The sequence below is a fragment of the Morone saxatilis genome, unplaced genomic scaffold (genome assembly GCF_004916995.1).
Source record: "Morone saxatilis isolate NCDOM2014 unplaced genomic scaffold, NCSU_SB_2.0 Contig2, whole genome shotgun sequence".
Lineage (NCBI taxonomy): Eukaryota > Metazoa > Chordata > Actinopteri > Moronidae > Morone > Morone saxatilis.
The window spans coordinates 16,154,337-16,181,069 of NW_023339762.1; the positions used below are offsets into that span (position 1 = coordinate 16,154,337).

The following is a 26,733-nucleotide window of genomic DNA, read 5'->3' on the forward strand; positions in this document are numbered from 1 at the left end:
TGCAAATTCAACCCCAAATGTTGAAAGGAGAGATATGGTAGGTCCTTCCTTCCCTGCTGTCTGCAGACTGATTACCCAAACCAGCACTTGCCCCCCCCCCCCGGCATCATAATCAATAATAATAATTTTGTCAATACAATGTGCAAAATCAATGAACAATATTCACTGTGCCAAGTATATTTTGCCCATGTGCAACTGCCTGCTAGTAAATTCTGTGTTTATGCTGTTGGTGTGGGTTTTTACTGTTTTTTCTCCCTTGTACAGTGTTTATATTATATTATATTATATTATTTTTTCATACTCTTACTGTTTTTATACTGTCTTTATACTGTTCTTTACACCCCTTAAAATCAGGAAGGCCTCCCTTTACACTAGTACTTAAACAGACTGTGTATGTGGTTGTCCATTTGTTCTTTATATCGCTATGTCTAAGTCTAATCTTATATATACTGTATACTAGTACATGGCTTGTGTTAGTTAAATTTCTGTATAGCTTTGTTGTGCTCCGTTTAGCAGCTGTATATAGCTTGTAACATACTAGGCTGATCTAATTGCATGTATATCACTAAATGGTTTAGTTCAGCCCCAAAATATATTGTTGACTTATACATATAAACGTGTGTATGTGTGTGTGTGTTCTCTTTTAAATCTTCGCTATTCTTTTCTTCACTTCGACATTGCCTTTAATTTTTTAGGTTAAAGTGTCTCTAAGCACACTGAAACTTCGTCAGAATATTAATTGTGTTTTATTGACTTGCCATGCCTTATCTCAAGAGTTTCCAAAATGTACACAGAAAATGTCATGTTCGACAGGGTGTATGAGACAACAAGTTGGTCGCAAATTGACTTTTTTTTGTCCTGCAAGAAAAGAGTGAAAATCTAGTGATCCAACACCCGAAGCTGATAAAATATAATCTACAGACTGGAAATATAAACTTGTGAAAGTGACAGTGACCGTTAGTAGCAAGTAGCCTGCAAATATCACTTTTAGGTGACAAAATAAATTATTTTGGGGCTATCATGTGTCACACATACAAGTTGCAGGACACGCCTGAGTTTAGATGCATTGGTTAGAGTTATTCGTTTATTTTGAAATCTGTGACCGGAAGTACATATATCCTAGGGGTAACGACGTCAAAAACGTAAACCCTCGCTCGGAGAAACTTTCCACGGTAATAACAACATCTCCTATTTGCATTACCTCGCAGCTCTGTCACTGTACTGTTGGCTTGTTTGCGTTGTCTCCTTTAGCTTAACTGCGTCTGTTTGTTTTGGATAACGCTGTTGGCTTTGTCCTTGACTCCCGTCTCTGTATGTCCAACTGTCTCAGTCTCACTCCCTCTCAAACAACATTTAAGCACACATTATAGCAGCCATTAATTAAAACCAGACACTAACGAGCATATAGGTCTACCAGCTCTTTCCCTTTCGCCCCCCTCTTTCCTCATCTCAGACGCAGTTGTTGCTGGTAGATTTGTTTACATCATCATGCAAATCGAGGCTCACATATAAAGTTTAGTTAGTTTGCACTTCCACCAGCTGACCACAAGGTCGCAGTGTTGCAGTCTGGAAGCTACCAGCACTCTGTAGTGTTTTCAAAAGTTTGAATAGTAAAAGTTGTATTACTTGTGTTACTCAACAGATGGGATCCTCTGCTCTGTTGGTGTTGTTAGTGCTTCAGTTTGGAGTTGGACAAAGCTCCTATAAGCATCTTCATGAAGATCATTACATTGGCCAGCAGCACAACCCTGAACATGACATGAACGTCCTGCTCGGGGATGAGGTTTCTAAATATCTTCACATTTTCATACACTCTCCATCCCTGTTCCTACTCTTCGTCCATCACCTGCTCACTTCTTATGTTATGCACTCGTAGGACACCGAGGAGATAAAGAAACTCAGCCCAGCAGAACAGAGGAAAAAGATCATGGACATTGTAAAGAAGATTGATACAAATGCTGACAATCTGCTGAGTGCAGGTAAATGCACGTTGTTACTTTTGTAAAATAAATAAACAAAGGTGGTGGAAGGTCATACTCTCACAGGTCTGCTGTGTTTCATCCACAGAGGAGATCACACTGTGGATTCAGCACGTCTACAGACAGTATGCTCTGGATGATGCGAAGGAACGGTTCCCTCAGTTTGACACTGATGAAGACGGTGTTGTAACGTGGGAGGAATACAACGCGGTCGCTCATGACCAGCTCGTTAGTTTTGATGATACAGCTGTTCTGGAGGATCCAGAGCAAGAGTCTCTCAGACATGTAGGTGTGCCTGCATTGCTTTGTTAATCAGCACATTATACCACAGCCTAGTTAATCTGTAATACCTTAACATATAGGCTCATATCCCCCATTAGCTCCATCTGAAGGAGAAGAGGCGCTTTGATTTTGCTGATGTGGACAGCACATCTGGGCTCAATGTGCCGGAGTTTCTTGCCTTTACCCACCCGTCTGAAGTGGATCACATGGCTGTAAGATGAGTTTAGCTCCTACTCCTGCAAAATCTGATATGATAATGCATCCTTCCACCCATTATAAGCATTCCCCTTGTGTTTCATGCGAAAGGTGACTGGTTTACCTTCTTTTACCAATAGGATTTTGCCATTGAAGATGTGCTGGGTGAATATGACACAGATAAAGATGGCTTCATCAGTCTAAGTGAATTCATTGGAGATGTTCGTGGTGAGGGTAAGACCACAGAGATTATTTTAAAACAAAGAATGATCTATTTGTTGTTAGTTATCTCTGCTGTGCTCACTCATATTACCCTATATTTTGTTTTGCCATCAGAGGAATTCCCTTCACAGTGGGAGATTGAAGAAACTGTGCGGTTTAAAGACCTCTATGATCAAGATAAGGATGGCAAGCTGAATCGGGAGGAGCAGCTCCGCTGGGTTGCACCTAATAGCTACGGTTCAGCAAGAGAAGAGGTGTGACTCGACTGTTCAACCCAGATTTTGTTGGTACAATGAATGCAAAAAAATCAAGAATACAGAGTTCTTCTCCTTGGTTTTATCATCAACAGGCTCTTCACCTTCTCAAGGAAATGGACCAGGACGAAGATGGGCAGATCTCAGAGGCTGAAGTTTTGAAAAACCAAGAAACATTCATGAACAGTGAAGTGACTGACTATGGCAGACAGCTACACGTATCACATGATGAATTATAGCTGTATAATTATAATGTATGTTTATTATTAGAGAGTTTTATCATTTGTTTTCATGAAGGTGCAATGAAGGTTTTATTTCCTTTGTTGTACTTTCACATCAGTCATGGGATTCACGTCAATGGCTGGAGATGGTTGAGCTAATCTGTATACAATCAATTTGCAACAGTAAGTGGCATAGATGAAATACAGGAAAACATATATTGCAACACAAGTATTACAGACTCAACCACTCTCTCAAATGACCAGTGTTGTTTCACCACTTTTCTGACTGAAAATCTAAACATATATATATATATAGATATTATATTAGATAACATAATATTGTAAGTAACTGTAATATTGCATTCCTGTTATTTCCCCCCCTCCCTATGTGCATATAGTCCTGAAGAACAAGGGAGGTTCAACTCAAAATATGATTTTAACCACGCTTGGAGAAATTTGACTTTGTTTTTGTTACATTTATAGAACAGGATAGTTGAATTGCAACTGTGTATTGCCATTACTTGTCCTTTCACATGCCAAAACTGTGCTTACATAAGTATCCGTCTGGTAGTGGTAACGGCTGACATGTTGCAGCTCTTCCTCATTTAAATCAAATGAGTAAGTGAGTGAGTGTTGCTGGTTTCCTGAATGTGTCATGATCCATTTTACTTGCAACCAGAAACCGTGTGTTACTCTGCCAAGCTTTATAAAGTGACTTTAAGTTGAGTGGATTCTCCAACGGGGACAAGATGACATTACAATTTAAAGATGCCTTTTGGGTGAGTGAGCGTGGTACAACTTATCTCTACATTTGTTACATGTTTATGTTTATGAGTTAATTGACACATTGTCAGTTTTTACTGAGGTGTGAAGTCAGCATTGTATTCAGTATGTTCACTGGAGTTTTGAGATAATATCTTTCGTTTAACTTTCCACTTCTGTTGTATCTAGTTTTTCTTTTTGTGTGCACATTATCTATTGTAGCATACACAAGTAATGTATTTAGTTATCTGTAGCTTATCTTTGGCTACAGTTGCCTAAAGTGTTTGTGCTTTCTTTAGACTTCTCATCTTTGCTTTCTTTCTTTTTCTCGTGTTGAGGCTCACTCAATGGCTACTGAATTGTTGCTTTGATTAAACTATTATATACATGAACTGTTATTTTTTATGCAGTTTTGGGTTGTGTACCCTCTTTTTTAAATCTACAGCCAGACGTGTCACACAAACTAAATAGGTCTTTCTTGGTAGTGTAGTGTAGGGAAAAATGTCACTACAGCAACCTCATAAAGCAGGGGTCTCCAACTCAAATTGGCTTAGGGCTACTGATAGGAGGGTACGTCATTGTTCAAGTACTACAATAAAGTCCAAAATATTTACATTACTAACATCATGCTTGACAAAAAATGCAAAACAGAAATCCCAATTTTATACCATCTTTTGCTGTTTGCAGCCAAACAAACAAATGAAGGTCTGCAACCTGCTCTCTTCTTCATTTCTGGACTTGACCTTTGCCATTATTTTGTGCAGACAAAATCCTAAAAAAAAAAAAATAGAATTGTTTTTTTATTTTAAATGTATATGAAGAGGTATTTTAAATTTCTTTTAATAATAATAATGATAATGTGTGCTGGATTATATTTTTGGCAGTATGTTGCGTGCCAGAGGGAGGGAGGGGGGGGTTTCGGGACGGAAATGACCCGGGGACTGGCGATGTGACCCCTGTTATAGAAGTAACACTGTGCTCTGTTTTATTATTTAGGGTTTCCTGTTGATGATGCTAATGTAATCTTCCATACCTGTCTTCAATGTAGTGACTGCCTGTTCAGATCTGTTTTTTCACACATGGGTACTTTTGTTTGTTTTTCTTCGACCATATGCTCAAGCAAAGCATCAAGAACTGGCTAGCTGAACTATAGCTTCAGTTTGCAATATGAAGTTGTGTGCTTCCCTTTTCATCTTTATTTTCATCCTGTCTCAGTAATAATAGAAATTAACATCAGAGCACAGTGGTAGTTTTAGTTTTGTCCATATTAGTCAAAGTAGGAGTACTTTTACACCCAGAGGGGTTTTTGGTTCATTCAGACCCAAGCAGCAGTATGTAACAATTTCCATTCTAGATGCCTCCACGTGGAAAAAAAAACCACAAGTAAAACTTACTGTCGGGTATCATTTAAATATTCAGCTGATGCTTAAAGGTGATCATTTGGGCCTTTTCAATCATAAAGAAAGAGTAACATGTTCTTTCCAATATTCATAAGACATTTTAGATGTATTGCTGCTGCCTCTTGGCCAGGTCGTCATTGTAAATGAGAATTGGTTCCTAATTGACTAATCTGGATAATTAAAGGTAAAAAATAAAAGATTTTGATTCAAAATGTAAAATCATTTGTGAGGCTGAAATTCCTGAGTATAAGTACTATGGTTTATGATTCATGGTTCCAGGGAGATGACTTCATCAGTAATATTGGGTACGAGAATATCAGTCAGAGACTTAATGATGGTCGACGGACGTGCAAAGAGATGGAGGAGCTCTTGAAAATGAGGTGGGCAATTTCTTGTAAAACGCACATGCATGAATAAAACACCGTCTTTACAATGTGGTTCAGCTCTATTGTGGTTTTGTCCATGTAGGGCATCAGCAGAGGAGAAATATGGCAAGGAACTGGTCACAATCGCCCGCAAGGCTGGTGGTTTATATGAGATCTGGTATGCGTGTGAGTGCATTTCAGCACTGAGTTACTCACGAGTATTTCTTTTTCAATTAATACATTTATTCTGCAGTACTGGACATGCAGAAAACCATTTGTTAAGAATTCCCTGTGTTCATTCTTTTCACAGCACTTTGAGAACATCTTTTGATGAAATGAAAACACGTAAGCACACACATTTATCACACATTATTTAGTACTGAATACATGAGTCAGATTAAGAGTTTGTTAGTTGTGTGCTTTGGTGTTTTTCAGAAATCGAAAATGTAGGAAACATGCACATTCAGCTTGCTGGTTTCCTAAAGGAGGAGGTGAAGAGAATGGAGCAGTTCAGAGAGCGACAGAAAGAACAGCGGAAAAAGGTACCTGTGAATGTCCCCCCCTCCCCCCCTCATTTGCACACAGAGGAAGTCTAAAAAGAGCTGCTTCTCTTACTGGGGTTTTTGATGATGATGATGATGAAGAAGATTTTTTACACTAACATTATGTTATCTTTTGCTTCCCAGTTTGACGTCATCATGGATAAGGTCCACAAGACAAAAGTCTCCCTCTACAAGAAAACAATAGACGTAAGGTCAATTCTCAGGTCTAGACCTCTCCATTTCAGTGTCAGCGAGTATATTTATATTTGTCTTTACATCATTGTGGGACTGTTAAACAGAATGAATCATCTCAGTAGCAGTTTTAGTGCAGCTACATCCTGCCTGTATGTGAAGTGCAGCTAGGCCTCATTCAGAAGGCTTTAGCTGAGAGGCATGGCACTGTATATTTAAGATTGGAAGAGGAAGATGAATTTGCAAGAAAATAAGTAAATGCTCGTTTGTGTGATAGAGGCATTGCTGCTCAGAAGAAGGAAGTGAAGTCTTGATGCACTTTGTTTTTCCTGCACTTGCATGGCACCTCTCTCTTGACTGAACATGACCCCCCTCTCTTTCCTGTTGAGGGTTCATAAAGCGAACTGTTGATCTGGGTGCTAATAGTTTCATATGTTCTCTGTTCTGTTTCCGTCCCAGTCTAAAAGATCCTATGAGCAGCGCTGCAGGGAGGCGGATGAGGCAGAACAAAGCGCAGAGAAGATGGCTAACACACCCACAGCTACTCCCAAACAGATCGAGAAGGTAAATCTGTACTGTGGTATGTATGACTCATAATAGGTCCAGTTATTTCAATTCAGTGATGAAAAGCTAGTATAGGCTTGACTTTGACCTGAAGGATGAGTGGTGCTTTCCAGTTTCTGATTGTTCATGCAGTTTATTGTAACTACTTTAATGTCCTTTTAGGAGCAGAGAATCCTTAAAGATCCCCTCTAGACATGTTAGTAATAATTTGTGTCCGATATTTGCTACTCCTTCTCCCTCCTCAAATAATTACAGAATCTATTACTCTATTAACTTCACTCTCAGTGTACCTGCACTGCAGGTGGCAAGTTTCAACATCATACTTGTGCAAGTTGCATATTGACCCGTGAAAGGGCTTCCTGTGTGAACTGAGATTGAGCACAGAGAAACGTTTCTCCTTCAGCAAATAAATTGCCTTCTGCTGTCAAAATCAGCCCATACGTCATTCTGCACAGTGGAGGTCAAACATTCGACTGAAATAACAACAAGTAAATAATAATTTTTCACACAAAGGCCTGGCCCCTAATATCTAACCAACATAGTTCTTATGTTTAAGACAAGAGAAATAAGGCAACCCAAGTTAACCACATAACTAACTAAACGTTAAGCACAAACTAAACAAGAAACAAATGATAAAAATCACATACAAGCAAAAGCGCATAGGATAAAACCAATAAAATCAGACTAATTAATTAAATCAAAAAGATGAATTAAAAGTGATGGTAAACAGGTACGTAGGTCTTTAGCTTGGACTGGGAAGTAGTCAGCATTGTTGCAAGTCTTAGTTCTTCTGGCAGTTATTACACATTTAAGCAGCTTAGAAAACAAAGGCAGCTTCTTCATGCTTTGTTTTGGCTGGGGGAAATAAGAAAAGGTATTAACTATATTATAGACACTGTAAAACAGTTTGTGCTGCTGGTTTTGTTTGTCTATCATATCTGTCACTGGCATCTGAGAGTCTAGTGAGCATCTCATAAACAATGCTATATCAAATGTAGGTATATTGAATTTCGGTTGCTGGCAACCAGATGGATAGTTTCTCAAACAACAGCTATTCCACAGTTACTTCACAAATGCTGTCAGAGTGGGAAATTCAATTCTCTTTGGCCTTGACTTCATTAGTAAAGTTAGTCATTTATAAGCTGTTCTGATTTCAAATGAAACTTACAAAGACTGTCAAGAAACCTACACAATAAACTATTTCATTTTATTGAGAGAAGTACAGATTTACAGATATACAGGCAATGTGTAATTGTGTTTTCTCTTTTCTTTTTCAGATGAACAACAAATCTAAACAGTGCAGAGAAGCTGCAGAAGAGGCTGGTAAGGAAATAACGGGAGCAGGGAAGAAAGTTAGTTCAAGAAGGAAGCCACTATGGTTTACCAGACACATTTTCTGAAGATGGTGGTCACATTTTACTTCCCTTTTATTTAGAACTGCAGGAATATGTTTAGATAATAGAGTGTCTGCTGTTATAACTGTGATAGCAAAGTACACGACGTCACAGTTTAAATCTGTGTTACAGAAGATCTAATCTAATCTGATTCTTTTACTTGTCTTTAGAGAAGCAGTACATGTCAAACACTGAACAGCTTGACAAGACTCGCCAGGAATGGGAATCAACACACGTCACCACATGTGAGGTAAAGTATAGAAGCTGTGTTTTTCCTCTTCCTGTATTTATCAAGTTAACAATGCACACTGTGGCATGATGCATTTTAAAATGTACAGACTTTGGCAAAGAATGGCAATACCCAGGGCCTGTTTAGTCAATGAGGATGTGAAATACTTCCTATTAGCAGATTATAAAGTGAGTCACTAATCTACAAAAATGCTTCCGGGTAACCAAGTGTGATAACATCAACAAAACTAAAGCAGCCATTCAACTACTATTCATCCCTATTCACACTCACACACACACACACACACACACAATAAACCAGGAACCAGAGATAAAAACAAAAAGAGGAAAGACAGTTAAATGCTGAATGTGGAGTTTCAGTGTAAAATACATAAATACATATTTGAAAACTATGAAGCTTAAAAAGCACTGTACTGTGTGTCAGTGTCATCTCTGACTATTTAGTCTTTCTCCAATCACACTGTTTTACAGATGTTTCAGCAACAGGAAGAAGACCGCATCAGCGTACTAAGGAATGCTTTGTGGGTCCACTGTAACCATTTATCAATGCAGAGTGTGAAAGACGACGAGGTGTGTGCAGCTGAATGTGAAAAACTCTCATTACACACCATACACTGTACTGCGTATTTAAAACTCAATTTGGATAAACTGGTCTTTCAGTGTTACGAGGATGTGAGGAAAACACTGGAAAATTGTGACATCATCGCAGACAACAACTGCTTTGTGCAGATGAAAAGAACTGGCTCTACCCCCCCAGGTAGGCACCTGCCCTGCAGCCTTCCTGGTTTTGATTTGAATATGTTCTAAATTTTAATATAATCTCTCAGCTGCTGCTAAAATGCGTGGCACCTTTGGAAACAGGTGATGCATTGTGAAGCCCTGGAGCATTTTATTTTCTATTTACTGAATTTCACTGGTCCTTCCACAGCTCCAATTGAATACCAAAATTACTATGAGAGGGATACTACCGCTGAGAGTAACGGCAGTGCTGGATTTGTAGGAGGAGTCATGAAAAGGTTTGAATTACAGAATGGGAAGCACTGTTACTAAATGCATGATGATGTTAGTGATTAGTGGGTAATTCACTAATGTTTTGTGTTTTTTTTTACTTCCCCCAATTTGTAGGTTTTCAAATCTTCTGCAGGTGAACTGTTCCAGTGGCTCCAAACTCAGCATCAATGAACCAGTTGCACAACCTCCTGGTACAGTACCAAAGTCATTTAAATAATAAATGCAGTTTCCAAAATGATGCAAGATATGACTGTGACTGAGAGACAGTTGATCCTTGCAACACAAGATCTGAGCAACTATGAGTTACATACTGGTGTTAGTATTCTTTCCACCAGTGATTCCCTGCTAGTACTTGTACTCAAGTACATTCTTTTCACACAAAATGTGATCTTTTTTTCAGCGTGTTTGCATTCATACTACTATTACTTGTACTGGCAGAACATTTAAAGGGACAGTTCACCACAAAATCCAAAACACATATTTTTCCTTTCTGTAGAGCTGTTTATCCATTTGGATTCTTTTGGTGTGAGTTGCCGAGTTTTGGAGATAGTAGCTGAACGTTAGTTGTCTCAGTGGTGCTAGGTGAGCTAGCTAATGTTACAGTTCAGCCTAGGATGTCATGAACATGTACATCCTGCACTGTCACAAGCCCAAGCCTCTTGTCCGCAAGTCTCAAATAATATCCAGGTTAAAATCAGTTCAATGAGCACATTTGAAACATGACAGGTTGTGTCAATGAAGGGGCACTTGAGGTCACCTGATAGCACTGTGAAAAAAAGGGTTGGGAATCGCTGCTTTACACCAGCACTAACATCACATCATTCATTTGCCAATGATCTGATTTTGGGAAGTTTGCAAAATTGCAAATTATAAGAGGCTTCACACAGTAACTGAACTGGTGCTAATTATGTCTGCAATCCTTTCAAACTCCTCAGCACAAACATCAGACGGAGTATATGCTTCCATTCCTGGATTTCAGGGGTCCCAGCTGAGTACTGACCAGTATAAGGCTGTGTATGACTATGAGGCACAGGTCAGTTTTCTTGCCACAGATTTCTAACCGCCACGAGACACATTCTAATGTTCTAATTCTTGTTGATTTTAAGGGATATCTATTGAGTGATCATTTCTGTCCCTGTTCTTAGGGAGAGGATGAGCTCTCTGTATGTTTTGGGGATGTCGTAGTTGTCATCGATCAAGGTGAGGATGGCTGGTGGACGGTGCAAAGAAATGGCCTCACTGGGCTGGTTCCAGGAACTTACCTTGCCAAAGAATGAGTTCACCAGACTGCCGAATGTAAGACTGTATGACTACTACATTTGCTCATTTAACATTTTGTAAAGGCCTTGTCATTTAAATTTACCTAACAGTTTGAATCCTGTTGTTCATGTTACATGTATCATTAAAACCCGTACGAGTAGGATTTGAATATATGTACAACTTTGGCCCCCCCTTTGGTAGAATCATAAAAGACACTGACAGAGAAGTCACCCCATATGTAACCCTAAATGAGTTAAGGGCTTTTCACATGGATTTCTATAAAAACTGATGCCATTATAATTAGAATATCACATAATAATCCCACAGATATGGGCTTCCACACGCAGTAGCATGAGACAGTGTTTAATGGTGAATGTTGTACTGCTATGGCAGATATTCTTTGCCCTTACAGCTGGTGTGTTGAGTCTTCCTCATACCAATGACAGCAGGGAGAATTAGTGATCTGTTGCACAAGGTCACTGCTGCACTAACCTTTTTCATATGCTGTGTTATTCTTGTATAGCCCTAAATGTTGGCCAGAATGTGTTTCTGTTGTAGGCGTGTATATAATTTCTATGTGTAGTTATTGTTTTGTGCTAAGAATAATTATTTATCAAAAATAAATGCTCAGTTTGTTTTCTTTACATATGCTTTTACAAACTATTTAGGATGTGACAAAACCACATTGCTCTATTTTTTCCTGTTTTGATCTATTAATTGTTGTGAAGGCTATTCTTATTAATGTAGATTACAAGAAGACCAGAACAAACAAAGTAGCTGAAATGCAACCGAGCGCTACACTTGGGTCACGTGTCTGAGCGGTTGGCAACAGGTGATGCAATGCTAATTCACTGTCTATCAAGTAACCAAAGTTGAGTCATTGTGCCACCATTTTTAGTGTGTGAGAAAGGCCAAAATACTTGTTTCGTGGTCATAAGATGTTCCAGAAGCGGGCACAACTAGGTGCAGCAATTTCATCTCTTTGTAAACATATGAGAGAAATTAAAACAATAAAATCAGAATACGCACTCATTTAATTTCAAACTTTTCCCACATTTAATTTACAATCTTGATTCTCGCCATTGCTACATATCAGCAAATAAAATTCTAAAACTACCACCAGTAGACTGTTGACACACAAACAAACCAAACAGCTATAGGACAAATCTATCTAGAGTTAAGAATGCATTACTACGTGAAAAAAAAATCCCACATACCGGAGGGGATCACAAGGTTTCATTCTTAAAGGAAAGATCAGACAAGCAAAAGCCAGTTAACTTACATAGTTAGGGCTGTGGTGTCCTCTATTTCTTGACAGAATACTGCTGGTGAAAAGTGAGGTTTTAACCAAAATTAAGCTGGAATAGTAGTAGTACAAGTAGAATAGTAGTAGCGGTAGTAATAGTAGTAGTAGTACTGGAGGTACAGGGTAATATTATACAGTCTTTCATTCAAGTACAAGACAGATTTAAATATAAAATATCGAAAGCAATACACATAGTGCAAACTAACATGAGGAGATGACCCTGTCCACGTTTTATTCCATACATGACTAACAACGTTTGAGTTTGGTTACCCTTAACCTCACAGCAACAGAATACTTTCTACATCTCATTTACAATGACCATTACAGAATTTGGTCAATAGCTTTTTTGGGGGGAAAAAAAAACTGGTAAAATATATAACTTTAGTGTGGTTAGTGTTTTAAGGTTAGTGTGGTAATAGATTGTTTTCATGCTCTCACCAACGACACAGGGTAAATTCTTAGAATGTGTGTTGTGGTGAGAAATGTATTCTTCTTTATGCACATGTGCCCCCTGTAATGAGAAGCTCGTAGGCAGGATCTCTGCCTCTGCGGCACAGCACGACACATGCACACAACATCCCCAGCATCTAGAGGAAAGAGACAGACACCATATTAGTGTTTTTACTTCTTAAATGTTGTTCATAGTTACAACCAGTCAGACATTTGGCCTTGCAGTATGGAATTCCACTGTAGTTGTGTAACTTGTGCTGCTTTGTTTGGACTTATTGCTACTACTATAAAACCAATAGTGAGACAGAAAACAAACAGACCAAAATAATTAAAGGTGTATAGAAGCATTTTGGGAAATACACTCATTTGCCTTCTCGCTGAGACTTAAATGAGAAGATCAATGCCACTCTCCGGTCTGTATAGTGAATATGTATCTAACGCCAATAAAAAAAAATAAAAACGTCTTAGCTTAGCACAAAGACTGGAGACAGGGGGAAACAGTTCTGTCCACAGATAAAAAAAATCTATCTAGCAGTACTTCTAGCTTAACATTTAACACATTATATCTTGATTGTTTAATCCATACAAAAAACAAAGTTTAAACAAAACAAGTTCTGGTGTTACAGGCGTTACATGGCAGTCTATTTCTTGACTGGATGTGGTGACTTTCTGCGTTCCTGACATCACCATCAGGTTGCCTAGAAACTACGGTAAATTAGTGAGCTTTAAAATAGTACAACCATATATGTAAAGCGGAAAGATACAAATTGAGCAAGTGACAAAACCACATTGCTCAATTTTTTCTTGTCATGATCCATTTATTGTTGTGAACACTGTTCTTATTAACATGGATTACAAGGAGACCAGAACGATCCAAACAAAGCAGCTGAAATGCAACCGAGCGCTATTCATGGGTCATGTGTCTGAGCGGTCAGCTCTCTTTGGTTCAAAGATATCCGGTTACTCTGCAACAGGTGATGCAATGCTAATTCAGTGCCTATCAAGTAACCAAAGCTGAGCCATTGTACCACCATTTTAAGTGTGCGTGTCCAAAATAATTGCTGGGTGGTCATACAAACACCAAAGTGTAAAGACGTCAAGTTCTGGTTTTACGGGGCGTTACATGGCAGACTATTTCTCGACTGGCTGTAGTGACTTTCTGTAATCTTGTCGTCACCATGAGGTTGCCTGGCAACTAGGGTTAATTAGTGAGCTTTAAATTGGTACAAACATACACGTAGAGTGGAAAGATACAAATGTAAGATTCACTCACTTCATGTGACGATTTGTTTTGTACCATAGCCTTAATATGAGTCAAAATATAAATATGTTACGATAAAGCCACAACTACTGGGGCAGATCCGGACACATATTTTAATGGATCAGTAGCACCTAAAATGAAGCCAATCAACATGCGTACATGTACTGCAGTGCAGTGCGCTGTATGGGAGTGAAATTTAGACTGTGTAGATGTGGAAATGTATTTGGTCGCACTATTCTGACACCTAACAAAACTGTTATCGCTCCTTTCTTATTAGCAAACAGAAGTTTACAAAACATTCAGCTTGCAGCTTCTTCTTTTTTTTAGCTGGCACAGGTCGCTTTCACCGGCTAGAGTGACGAACTTTGCTGACGCTTGTATCAGATGTCGGAAATTCAAATTAATTCTGTGAGTGTTTACAGAGTGATATGTTTTCTCTCTAGCTGATCGTCTCACAGCAGTTTCAGGAGTGCCTGTTCAACTTATATTCTTATCATATCAATAATTTCAGCTTATCAACTTCACTCAATAGTTTTGCACCAGGACCTGCAGTATTTGGTCAGACACATATTTAATTTTTTATGACTCAGATACTTAAAGTGGTATGACTTGAAAGGGGGCCAAAAAATAAATAGTAAAAATCTTTAAAAATCTTAAAGAAAGTTACATACTTGGATGGCAGCAAATGTCAGTGCAGTCCAGATGACATACATCATGATCTCCTTCAACTTCTTCACAACCAGAGCTTCACAACCCTACACACACACAGAATATGTTCAAACAAATCAAGTTATAAGTAATTGCTGTTTAAAAATGTGTAGTATTTGGTATGAACACTTGACAAGTTTAAAGATTCCTTTACTTCTTGGTAGAGATCCTCGGGATGTGTGAGGGACCCGGTGCAGGTTGCAACTGTAGTTTTACAACAGCTGATGGGTACGCTGTTATTTTTAGATTCTTCATACCAGTGTGTATTCTGCCAGTCTGAGTAATTGTGGATCCCACAGCACTGAAGCTGTGAAAATTAAAACAATCAAAATAACTGGCCTGCGGTTGTATGCCAGCACCAATCAGTCAAGTCGCAGTCTACATGCATGTCTGTGTAGACTCATATAGTGTATGTGGTGAAGACTTTGAAGGAATTATATAAAAGCTATAAAGAGTATTACACGTCTTCTACTAATATTACAGCTCAGTTTTTTATGAGCTGTAGGTGAAACCCACACACATGATCTCATTAGCGAAGTGCACTCAAACACTTCGCTTGCAGTCATTTGACTCTAATGACACTATGAATGAGGCAGTAAGTGAAAGGCAGAATGTAAGAGATGGAAAGATGAATGACCGTACTGTGCTAGCTATTGTTTACTCATTGTGTGGTCTTAGTCAATATGGGTGTGAAATCTGAAATCACCCACTTCATTCTTTATTATAATTCTGGCCAAAAACTTATTTTGAGGTCACAATGACCTTTGAAGTGTCACCAAATCATTGTCCGACCAACTGTGAAATATGGTCCCAAACTTTGGTTCCTGAGTTAGGATGCTGAATAATGGCCAAAAAAGTGTTTATTCCAGGACATTATGATGTCTCAGTCTAGTTGACCTTTAGGAATATAAATGCATGCACATGTGTGTGAAATATTGTCATAATTACCACTCTTTACTATCTATTCTTGAGTTACGACCCAAAAACGTGTTTGTTGACGTCATTCTGAGCTCACAGCGACCTTTGAGTAAAACATGTCACCAATTCATTGTTCGACCAGTTGTAAAATATGGTCATCAGTTCTTAAATTTCAAGGCAAGTTTGAAGAATTCCCTTGAGGCGTTCCTGAGATATCACATTTACAAGAATGAGATGGATGGACAACCCAGAAACATAATGACTACTCAAGATTACTGTCCTCACCTGTCTCTGAACATAGTCGATGGCCCGACTCTGGGCATTGCTGTTGGTACCATTGTACTCATCATACACCTTCTTGATGGAACTATTAACTTCATCTTCAACCTGTAAATGGTTAAGAAAGGTGAGACTAAGCATTTGATGACACATTTCTGTGAATGCTTCAAGCCAACGTGATTGCAAGCACAAGCAGATTAGAGTAGGCTACGGCTGAACGATTGTTCCTGCTCTTCCGGATGGGTGTGATCAAGTTAAGCCTCAAACAAGGCCAAGAAAAACAAACATGTACCGACTCGTATTTGACTTCCTCACCTTTGCTCTGTAAATGTATCCGAGAACCACCACCGCCAATTCCGTCAAGAAAACCAGCAGGAGAATGACGACAAACTGCGGATTGAATTACAAGACTCAGGATGCACAGACAACACGCAACGCATTGGAAAACTGACACGAACTTAAATGAAAAGCGGACTGTTTGACACTTTGACATGTTCAGATTAGACAGAATACTTCCCCTTGGGAGAAAAAGTTTGAATAATAAGCTTTTTGGGTGTATAAATACAGTATATGGAGTCCATTATTTAAAATCTTTTGTTCATACCTTCTGAAATGTTTGTACTTTTCTAATTGTTTGTGAAAGTTCATTTCTGAAGAATCGTTTACTACTCAAAGGCATTAGTACCCTCATCTATCCAGCTGTTAACTGACCGTTGTGAGTCCACAGTAGCTCTCTCTCACGGTAGCGCAGCATCCAATGAGCCCAATAAGGAAAAGGAGGGCTCCAACTGCAATAATGGTCACTGCTGGGATGAGAGTGTACACGTCTTCAAAGAAGTGATCGTAGTCATCGTATGTGATGAAGACGTACGCGCCAACGTAGCACAGGACACCAGCAGCAGCCTGTGGGTGCAATCAAATGGTAACACATCATGAACATTTGACATAGCCTGTTGCAAGACATTTCACACGTCTTTTTTTAACTTTTAAACGTGTCTGGGTTCAGCTGCACCATCTATCTATCTATACGTGACAATAAAGAGTGCACTGTGGTTGGTTTCTGGATGGTTATTATTCAGCATCTAACATGCAGCAGCACAAAACACATCATCACTTCTCCCCAGTGGTGAAGATCTCTTGTTCTTTGCTTGAATATTTCCATGTCACGCTACTTTAAACTGCACTAAAAGGCTGAGTTGCAGATTTACTACATACAACATACTCGCATGATTTCTGGAGGTTTAACTACCCGAGAGCATGTACTCATCAAACTGCTGCAACATCCAAATGCTGCATACGAATTAATGCAGTGTAAATAACAACAACACACGAAAATAAATGCATCTTACACTTGAGGCACAGTTTGCTGGTGGTATCTTCTTTTTTACTTGTCCTTTTAAGCAAGTACCACAGTTTATTTAACACCTGTGATGAGACCTGCTGCTTATAAAGAATGACCCGAGGGCTTCATACCAAAAACAAGAGGGACATTTCAAACTAGGTTAGTTTTTATGCCATTATTGACACATCCAGCTGAGTCATAATCTCTGGGTGGATTAAGGTCACTACTCCCCGCATTGAGGGTCAAAACACTGATAGTTTGACTTCAGTAACGTTAAGCAACACTGCCATGGTTTAACTAAAACCACAACGGCGTGCTTCCCTTAACACTGTGTGTTGTTAGCGGGGAAACCATTAAACAATAACAACATATAACAAAGTGTTTACTACTGACTTGTCAAACTAATCCCTCCCTGGTTTTAAACAAAGGTCGGCTGCTGCAGCTAGCAGAGCTGCTGACTGGGACGACGCCGCTAAGCTAGCCGCTGTGACGCACGTTTAAAACTATCAGAAACCTCCAAACTTACCCAAAATATCAGGTTCAGAAAGACCAGGACCGTCTTTGACGACGTGATGCCGCACTGTCCCATCTTCAACCCGGGCATTTAATGCTGTAACGTGTTGAAATGTAATGCGTGGGTTTCTACTCAGACATGTCCCGGACAGATCCACCACTCACTCTCCATCTCTGTCACTGTGTGTGCATCGTCTGGTTGCGCCGCAGCGCCGCCACCACGCAACCAGAGCAACAACAAGAAAGTATTTACTCAACCACCCCGGAGTTTAGAGGATATGCTAAATATATATAACTATATTTTATAACTATATTAGCCTTTGTTTGTGATATATTCTGTCTGTCAGCTATTAAAAATAAACGTGTGTTAAAGTCAATCGAAATTGCATTTGAAGTGTTTTGCTGACATCTAGTGGTGGGAAATAATAATTTCACTTTCAATCAGAATCAGAAATTCTTTATTGATCCCCTTGAGGGAATATGTTTGTTACAGTTGCTCAATGTGCTCACACAATGTTAAACAATAGAAATAAAAAAATATATTACAATATCTAAAGCAATATATATAGGAATAAAAAGTGCATATAAAGGTATATACATATAAGTAAAAAATAGAAATATAATAAGCCTAAGTATGTACCTTATAATATATTTATATATGAATATATATATATGAAATGAGTATGGTTGCATTATTACAAAAGTATGACGGAATAGGCCAGTGTATTGCACATTGACCTGAGTATTGCGCCGTAATCAAATTATTGCACATTAACCAGAGAACATTTCAAGCACAAGTTTAGTGACTAATGACTCGGGAGAAGTTGTAAAGTTAGCTGGCCACAGTTTATTGAGTCTGTTAGCGTCCGCTACCCTCCACCTGCTGCCTCAGCACACAACAGCAAACAGGTTAGCACTGGCAACCACAGACTCATAAAACACCCTCAGCATTGTCCGGCAGATGTTGAAGGACCTCAGCCTCCTCAGAAAATAAAGATGGCTTTGGCCCTTCCTGTAGAGGTCAGTGTGTACTCTGTAGTCCTCTACAGTGTCCACACTGACCTCCTGGATGGAAACAGGAGTCAGTGGAGCTTTGGCCTTCCTCAGATCCACAACCAATTACTACTACTATTACCAACTACCAACTTCTTGCTTACACATAGTGGTGTAGTGGTAAATACAGTGGGTAAACTATAGTTTCCCCTAATTGATAGATACATTTAAACTAAAAATTTCAAAGAGGTTGATAAACAGAGTTTACTTAGGTATTCCCCCCACTATGCCCCTGCTTATACATAAAACATGTCTGAGTATCATTACCACTGGGATCACTGGTTAGATTACATGACCTCAAACATACAAGAGGTATACTGGTTTCACAATAGAAATCCAGAGATAAGGTAGTCAGTGGTCACTATATCCTCAGTATGTGCACTATGATTTATAATTGGTGTAACCTAAGAAGATTTAAAATAGAAATGTAATCAAATGAGTTTATTCTGTATGCCCACACACTTAAATACATGAAAATATACCTATACATGGTGAAGAGCAGAAAAGTGGCATTCATTCATTCATTTAGGCATTATTTAGATTGTGCACATAGAGACAAGAGTTACATTTTTTTGAGATTATCATTAAGGAAAGGGAAACTCTAACACATCTTATTTTGAGTTGTTTATCAAATACAATACAGTACAGACTCCATTGAAAGGAAAGTGCAGAGTTCTTTTCAACTTTCACACCTTCACAATTTAAAATTCACATTATCTGGAATAAACAAACACATAAAAGCACAGTTCTCTATGTATGTCATGTCACATGTCACCAATAGTGTTATACTCTTCTATTTCATAGTAGAGAAGCTGAACTCAGCATGTGTGCCAAATATTTTATCCCAGTGGCTGAAATGTGGTGCAAAATTGGTGTTGGGTTTCTGATGGTGCACATCGTGTTTGCTGGGCCCTCCATAGATGCCAAACGGTATCAGACGTGATGTGGACCAGGGGAAATCATAGCCACAGTGATCCTCTATGGAAACATAGACATGCAACACCATGAATGTCCATGTGGTGAGTAGGTGGCATCTCAGGATCACAGGATTCAGAGTGGTCCAAAAGCCTACTGTGACCAGCTCCCAGCCACCAAGACACTGAGTGGCTAGAGCAAAGGGAGATGAGTAATTGTGATGGATGGCATGAAAAGTGACATACAGCCAGCGGATCCTGTGATGGAGCAGGTGCCAGATGAAGTACTGGAAGTCAAAGAGCAGGAGGTTACCGATGACACCGCCAATCAGCTCCAGCAGGGCCGGCGCTTGGTCTGGCAAGTCCACAGGTGGCCTCCATGTCCACTGGGCTACAGATGCTGGGAGCACCAGAAACACATGGTTGTACAAGGTGACGCCCGCACAGTGCAGCAGTGTAGAGGCTGTAGGACGACGGCTGGGTTGGATCTTGAATTGCTGGACCCACGTCCACCTTTCTCCCATGATATCGCAAACAAGGAAAGGAAGGCACAAGACAAAGTAGGAAGACACGGTCAGAACAACGGGGAAGAGTGGAGATCTCAAAGAGTCTCTGTAGTTGAGTCTCAGGGTGTCCCACAGAGGCTGCAGCAAAGAGTCATTTCCTAAACATCTAATCCAGAGATCTACAGTGGTATCTGCAAGATCCATCCTGCAGTAAGAATCACAAGGTGAATATCGTATAAATGTCTGAGGAATGTAGACGTTACAGCTGGAACAGTGGCTATGGGACTTGAGTGTCTGCTGGTGCTTTGCACACTGTGTGGTATCAAGTGACAGCTGGGTGCAACAATTCAACAAATTATTCATACACCCTGGGTGACTGGTAACAAGTAGCTCACAGTGTGATAAATTGTTTAAAATTATTTCATCTCTCAAACATTTTGCTATATATCTGGCATTTACAGGGGCTACACTAGTAAAGCACACAGGAAATGGAAATAAATGGCTGCATCCCACTCAAAAAGATCACATACAGTATACTCTCAGAAATTAATACAACACCTTTCTGGAGATTTAACTAAATATATATATATATAAAAAAGAACAAGCTCTTAGCCTCAGCTTTTAAGCCTTTTGCAATTCTTTTCAGTGTTGAAAAAAATGGAAATCTACAGTTAAAAAAAAAAAAACATCATGTAGAGTAGTCATTTAATGGACCTTGTGGTGAGATAAGTGCTCAAAAATAAACTAAATAAAGGGAAAAAAGGTGGACGTCCATTTCACACTCCCAAACAGTAGAGGGCGACAAAATATATATATATCCAACGTACAACAGAGGACGTTTCTGCAGCCCGTGAATAAAACTCTCCACAACCTTTACACACAACAATCTCAGTCTGTTGTGTCACGTTTCAAATTGCGACCCCAACAGATTCGGTACCTTTCGTCGCACGTAATGATGCAAAACGACTGCGCTGCCGAGTCACTTGACAGGTAACAGTATGTAAGTTATCATTACACGGAGTAAACCTTTACGCGGACCCTTTGTCTGTATTTGAGGTAATGCCATCTTCCAAATATAACTCATTTGTTCTGAGTGAAGTGACCCAACATTAGCAGCACACCGTCAGCGAGGTAACGTTATAACGTTTGGTCATAAATAGTGTAGGTTTGTTGATATAAGAATATGGTAACGTTGCTGTTAGGCCAAATGAAACCAATAGACTCTTTTCACAACAGGAATGTTGACATGCAATAGTAGGGTAAACTCAGGTGTTACCAAGTACCATATTGTGCATGTTGGCTCACTGGGAAGGCTTTGGTAACATTACACTAAATGGAACAGAGCCTTAATTGGTAATAATTGGTAACACCTGGTCTTAGCCTACTGTTGTAGGTCAGAATGCTGCTGCTGTGAAAAAGGTCTATTCTAGCAAAAACGTTTATGGGTAATTTTACAATAATAGATGTCATATGATTCACATGGAGCAATAAAACGGGTTCAGGTCCATCGGATAGAACTTTTCCATATCTTAGGTATTTAACAGAGACAGGCTTGATGTTGCTATTTTACATTATATGGCCAAATGTGTACGGAAACCTCTGTACACATATGTACTTCAGATCTGGGTCTAAGGTATCATCATGGATCCCTTTATGGTATGCTGCCAAAATAATAGAAAACTAGGGGACTCCAATAACCAATAAATACATTTCCGGTACTTTATCTTAAAGAATCATGCACCAAAAAGGCTGGGAACCAGTGTGTTCTCTGTTTTAGAAGATAGGTTTCTTCCAACTTTGTGGCAGCTGTTTGGGGAAGCGCCCTGGTCTTGTTTCAAAAATGACATAAAGAAATGGTTTTCCCCATTTGGTCCCAGAACTTGACTGTCCCTTACCCCTGAGTGGAGGCTGTTCCAGTATCAGTATTAATGCCCATATCGATCACACTTTAGTGTAATCTTTGTTTGTCCACATACTTTCGGCATTGTAGCGTTTATATATGTAAAATAAGCAGATACACCTCTATAATCTGTGTTGCTGTGTTCGTTCATTCAGGTGGTAACAATGATGGAGGATGGGGAGGGAGAGAAGCCGACAGGTGACTCGGAGCCTGTGCCTCAAACACAGCAGCTGTGTCGCTTCTACTCTCAAGGAAGACGCTGCAGTTTCGGGAAGAAATGCCGATTCCTACATGTAAGAGATAATGCCAGAACTCATGAGAAGAAAACCGTCACGACTCCTAGCCAATCAGATGTCACATCTCCAAACTCGGAGGTCCCTGGAGGAAGTGAGGGGCACAGGCCTCCTCCCACTAGTAACTCCACAGTTGCCCCAGCAGCTAGCCGTCGCCCCTGTCGCTACTTTATCTCAGGCCACTGCACCATGGAAGACAGATGTCGCTTCTGGCATCCACCGCAGTTCACCCCAGTGGAGGACCACCCTATTCCTTGCACAAGGCCTGTGCAGAGGAACCCACCAGTACCCCGTCCCAGCATCCTCCAGGAGGTTAAGTTGCATGACCTGACAGAGGAAGTTGTCAACCAACTACGAGACACAGAGATCAAGCAGTTGAAGAAGCGTTTTCCCAAAGACCAGCTGATTATTCAGGAACGAGGTGATGGCAAAGTTACTTATTACAGGACCACTGTAGAGCCCACTGATCCAGACTGGGTAAACATTTTCTTGTACTTTTTTTCTTCTCTCCTGCCGCCAGAGCTTAGAGCAACAGTCTGCAAACATATTATTTCTATAATACAGTACAGATACACAGACAGTTCCTTCTGTGCTGTAACAGCAGAGTTATTTTGCTGTAATAGTGTTGTTAATACTGCATAAAATGGGATTTGTATCAATGAAACTCCACCGCTGAGATTAAATTAAGTGGATTTGTTAAAAGGGGAATGGGGGCGGGGCGCCCGGTTAGCTCAGTGGGTAGAGCTGGCGACCCACAGGGTTCGAATCCGACCTGTGGCCCTTTGCTGCGTGTCATCCCCTCTGTCTTGCCCCACTTTTTCTGTTATCTTCAGCCTGTCACTATCATAAAGGCAATAAAAGCCCCCAAAAAATACTAAAAACAAAGGGGAACGGGTAAAGCAGTAATTAAAACTTGGCTCATTTGAAAATAAGTAATTTGGATAGATTGCTATTCCATTTTTGGTGTTTCTGAGCCCCCATTATAGGGTAAAAAAGCCAAGTTTTCTGTGTAAATCAATAACGAACCAGCTTTTTTTATACTTGCCATGCTTTGGTTTGATAGTAGGTTACATATGAAAATTACTCTACACTATTATCTGGAAATATACTAACTCTGCATTTTAACTTATAGCCTTTTGATCTAAAAGAAATCGACATCATGGTGAGCTTCCCTGACAATTACCCACAGGAGGTAAAGACCACTGCTTTCATTTACACATCATGGTCTGTGATATACTCTACAGTAAATGGTTGTCATGAAAAGAACAGCTCCTCATCAACTTGATACATGTTCTTAGATTTTTACATTGGATATACCGTTGGATCAGAATCTGCCACCAGTAATGTCGAGGTAAAAGTATGTGCGGTTTATTTTGACATTTAATGTTTCATTTGAGTCATTTGGTGTTGACGTTTCTGTAAATCTCTGGCTACATAGACATGTACAGCAAGCATCACTGGAGTGGCTTCAAGCCAAGCATGCAACCAATCTGCTTCTGGGAAAGGTAGAGTTGCTCTTCCGGCCTTTTCTCCGCTGGCTAGATCGCAGTTTGGAGAGACTGTTCACTGAAGGAGCCAGGCAGGTGAGGCTGAACAGGAGATTGTGAATAGTGATGTTTGGGTTTTACCTTTTGAAGTTAATGAACCGACCTCTAAATAACTGCTGATGAGTGGTTTTTCTCTTCTTTTGAATGTTTTTGCAGTTGAAAAAAGACATTGATTTGGAAAAAGCTGGGCTGCAGTTCATATCGTACCAGGAGCTCCAGGCAACGGTGTGTGAAAAATCTGCCTCTGACACCACTGCCGCAGATGCAGATGAGGATGTCGGTGATGAAGGAAAACTGGAAAAGACGGAGGGCGAGAGGACAATGGAGGGAGGGAAGCACCAGGAGGTTCCCGGTTGTGATGAAGAGCAGCAGCAGGAGGAGAATGATGAGGAAGCCAGTCATCTGGTGGAGAACATTAAGATCAGTGATCCCCGCAGAGGCACAGAGGTGAAGCTGTTGGGACTGAGGCTGGGAGAGAACACAGCCACCGTAGTGGCACAACAAATCACAGTTTGTCTTCAATGTAACAGGTAAAGAAGAGAGCTCAATGTCATTTAATGTGTATCATTCGCTATTTTCATATTCAATATAGAATCCAAAATCTGAAAATTCTGAAAAAACTATTTGTTAGTTTGTTACTCATTCATGAATCCAACACAAAAAACATAATATTCTTTCCATGTTTTACTTAAATCATACTTTGATACTTTGATATTTAATGCGTGGGACCAGGAAGCTACAGACGTCTTTGTGTGCAGCAAATACACTTGAGCGATGGTGCTACCTGATTTAATGTAATGAATCTGAGCTTGAACATCATTATGAGAGAGAAGTATTTGTATATAAAGTATTTGTATTATAAAAGGACCTCGTTTTTTTATTATCCAAAATACTTTGTTGAAAAAAAAGTATGCTGATGTTCAAGCTCATATTCATACCATATTACTATACCATTATATATTGCATGCAAGTTTATCCAGTGCAAGACCCGAAGAAGTACACATTAAATATCAAAATCAATTTCCACCCATGGCTGTTTTTTCAATCATCCTATTTTTGACTTTGAGCTGAATAAATGTTTTTTTAACTTTCCGATTCTGGATTCTATATTGAGTATAAAATAAATGATACACAGATTTAATATTCCTTACAAATGAGAGTTTTTGGACTGTATGTGTACTACTGTCTGCAGGTGTAAGGTAACTGCAGACCTCACACTGACTGGAAGGACAACCTGCTCAGCTCAGTGTGAAAAGTGCAGTGCAAGCATCAATGCCGCATTCAGGCCCTGCATGCTGCACCATTACAGTGATGTCCTGGGATACTTGGACCTTCACAATGCTGCCCCTGCTGACCTTGTGCTTCAGGAATGTGAACTCATCGTGGGTTGCCTCAGCTGCTCCCAGGACGGTCCTGTGCAGGTGATGAAACACCGCGCACCTGTCACAGATTGCCACCATAAACTGTATGTCTCGATGAGCCCTGAGCTTCTCTGAAATATCTCTGTTGTCTTTCATTTTCTGCAGAACCTTTCCTATGGTCAAACAAAGGAGTTTAATTGTGAACACTGCCACAGCAAACTCAGTATTCTGGCTGAGAGCACAAGATTCCAGTATATTCAGCCACGCACCAACAAAACAGGTCAGAGCTCACCTACATTTGCAGGGCTCAGCAAAGATTTAAGATCTTACAACAAACAGCCACAGTTGGCTGTCTGACTCATGTTACTTCATATTAATATTTCAAAAGCTACACAGTGCGTTCAAACCATTAAATATTAGCATTTATACATATACAAAATGATGATTATTTTTACCTTGTGCAGGTCCAAGTGCTTGTGAGGGTAATTATAAGACAATAAGAGATCCTGCTGTGCAAAAGGGGAAGCCACTGCCAGATAAAGGAACATGCAAACATTACAAACAGAGCCATCGCTGGCTAAGGTATAATCATCACTATGTGCTATCTTATTTCATGGACGCCATGGAAGCTCCGATAGGAACATAAAGAATAGTGTCCAAGTTTTGTGCCACTGACTCCCCTCAGGTTCCCCTGCTGTGGCCGTGCTTACCCCTGTGATGTGTGCCATGACGAGGACCAAGACCACCCCATGGAACTGGCCACCAGGATGATATGTGGCTACTGTGCCAAAGAACAGGTGAGCTGTAAGGTTGTGACATAACATTGCATGCATAACATTTTAGCCTTTGAGCTTATGCTGTTATCCAGGCTGACTGTTGTCTTGATTGGTTTAGTTCATTCCTTAATTAAAAAATACCATATTTGGTTCCAACTGGAAGAATGAATGCATAAAGGCTGATGTTAGACTTTGTCTCATAATGGGAACATTTTAAAAATATTATCCCTACATTGTTTGTTGTTGTAGCCGTACAGCAGTGGAAAGGCTTGCATCACTTGTGGAAGCATGATGACAAGAGGTGCACGCACCAGCCACTGGGAGGGAGGACTGGGATGCAGAAACAAAGTCAAAATGAACAGGTACATCTAGTTTTTTTGTCAACATTACTGATGAAAAAAATATTTTATTCATTAAAAAGATTGCCATTTCTGTTAGTGGTTACAAGGTTAAGAGTTTGTTTTTTCTTTCTCTTCAGAAATGATCGACAAAAATATGCCAACACCAACAAAACTATTTCAAGGAAGGCAGCCAGTGAAAAGAAGTAGTTGGTGAAGAAGAGCATCATTGCCTTAATTAAATTAATTAAAAGACATACATTCAATGAAATTGTCTATTTTCTGCAATAAATCATGTTATGATCACTCTGTTAATTTTTTGATCTCATATTGAAAGTCTGGAAGACGTGAGTTTGTGTTAAAGGAGAAATGCAAG

General features: G+C 39.7%; 5 protein-coding genes across 8 annotated transcripts; 3 read left to right on the forward strand and 2 right to left on the reverse strand.

Annotated features, from left to right (window-relative positions):
- Positions 1 to 1,106: 1,106 nt before the first annotated feature.
- On the forward strand, positions 1,107 to 4,307 carry rcn2 (reticulocalbin 2). Its single transcript, XM_035664614.1, has 8 exons — positions 1,107 to 1,172; positions 1,643 to 1,783; positions 1,877 to 1,979; positions 2,068 to 2,264; positions 2,360 to 2,473; positions 2,597 to 2,690; positions 2,793 to 2,932; positions 3,028 to 4,307. Exons 2-8 carry the CDS (start codon positions 1,643 to 1,645, stop codon positions 3,169 to 3,171), a joined length of 933 nt encoding a protein of 310 aa, XP_035520507.1. The 5' UTR covers positions 1,107 to 1,172; the 3' UTR covers positions 3,172 to 4,307.
- On the forward strand, positions 3,799 to 12,552 carry pstpip1a (proline-serine-threonine phosphatase interacting protein 1a). The gene is made up of 15 exons (XM_035664613.1): positions 3,799 to 3,932; positions 5,595 to 5,695; positions 5,784 to 5,858; positions 5,991 to 6,025; positions 6,116 to 6,222; positions 6,367 to 6,429; positions 6,874 to 6,978; positions 8,256 to 8,301; positions 8,543 to 8,622; positions 9,093 to 9,191; positions 9,282 to 9,378; positions 9,550 to 9,637; positions 9,747 to 9,823; positions 10,568 to 10,665; positions 10,778 to 12,552. The coding sequence occupies exons 1-15, from the start codon at positions 3,903 to 3,905 to the stop codon at positions 10,907 to 10,909; spliced, it is 1,233 nt and encodes a 410-aa protein (XP_035520506.1). The 5' UTR covers positions 3,799 to 3,902; the 3' UTR covers positions 10,910 to 12,552.
- tspan3a (tetraspanin 3a) lies at positions 11,925 to 17,873 on the reverse strand. The gene is made up of 7 exons (XM_035664616.1): positions 17,683 to 17,873; positions 16,526 to 16,717; positions 16,130 to 16,204; positions 15,821 to 15,922; positions 14,772 to 14,924; positions 14,581 to 14,664; positions 11,925 to 12,785 (listed from the first exon to the last, which is right to left on the reverse strand). The coding sequence occupies exons 1-7, from the start codon at positions 17,758 to 17,760 to the stop codon at positions 12,693 to 12,695; spliced, it is 777 nt and encodes a 258-aa protein (XP_035520509.1). The 5' UTR covers positions 17,761 to 17,873; the 3' UTR covers positions 11,925 to 12,692.
- A 1,642-nt stretch (positions 17,874 to 19,515) lies between these two features.
- On the reverse strand, positions 19,516 to 20,346 carry ch25hl1.2 (cholesterol 25-hydroxylase like 1, tandem duplicate 2). Its single transcript, XM_035664880.1, has one exon. The coding sequence runs from the start codon at positions 20,344 to 20,346 to the stop codon at positions 19,516 to 19,518; it is 831 nt and encodes a 276-aa protein (XP_035520773.1).
- A 635-nt stretch (positions 20,347 to 20,981) lies between these two features.
- si:dkey-24l11.2 (uncharacterized protein LOC100034462 homolog) lies at positions 20,982 to 26,672 on the forward strand. Of its 4 annotated transcripts, none has more exons than XM_035665407.1 (12): positions 20,982 to 21,132; positions 22,198 to 22,812; positions 23,468 to 23,527; positions 23,634 to 23,686; positions 23,774 to 23,918; positions 24,039 to 24,412; positions 25,075 to 25,303; positions 25,409 to 25,523; positions 25,708 to 25,825; positions 25,929 to 26,040; positions 26,269 to 26,381; positions 26,498 to 26,672. In XM_035665407.1, the coding sequence occupies exons 2-12, from the start codon at positions 22,207 to 22,209 to the stop codon at positions 26,565 to 26,567; spliced, it is 1,995 nt and encodes a 664-aa protein (XP_035521300.1). In that variant the 5' UTR covers positions 20,982 to 21,132; positions 22,198 to 22,206; the 3' UTR covers positions 26,568 to 26,672. The 4 variants fall into 4 exon arrangements, with proteins under 4 accessions (XP_035521300.1, XP_035521301.1, XP_035521303.1 ...); XM_035665408.1 differs by having other exon boundaries at positions 20,989 to 21,142; XM_035665410.1 differs by having other exon boundaries at positions 21,097 to 21,198.
- Positions 26,673 to 26,733: the final 61 nt, after the last annotated feature.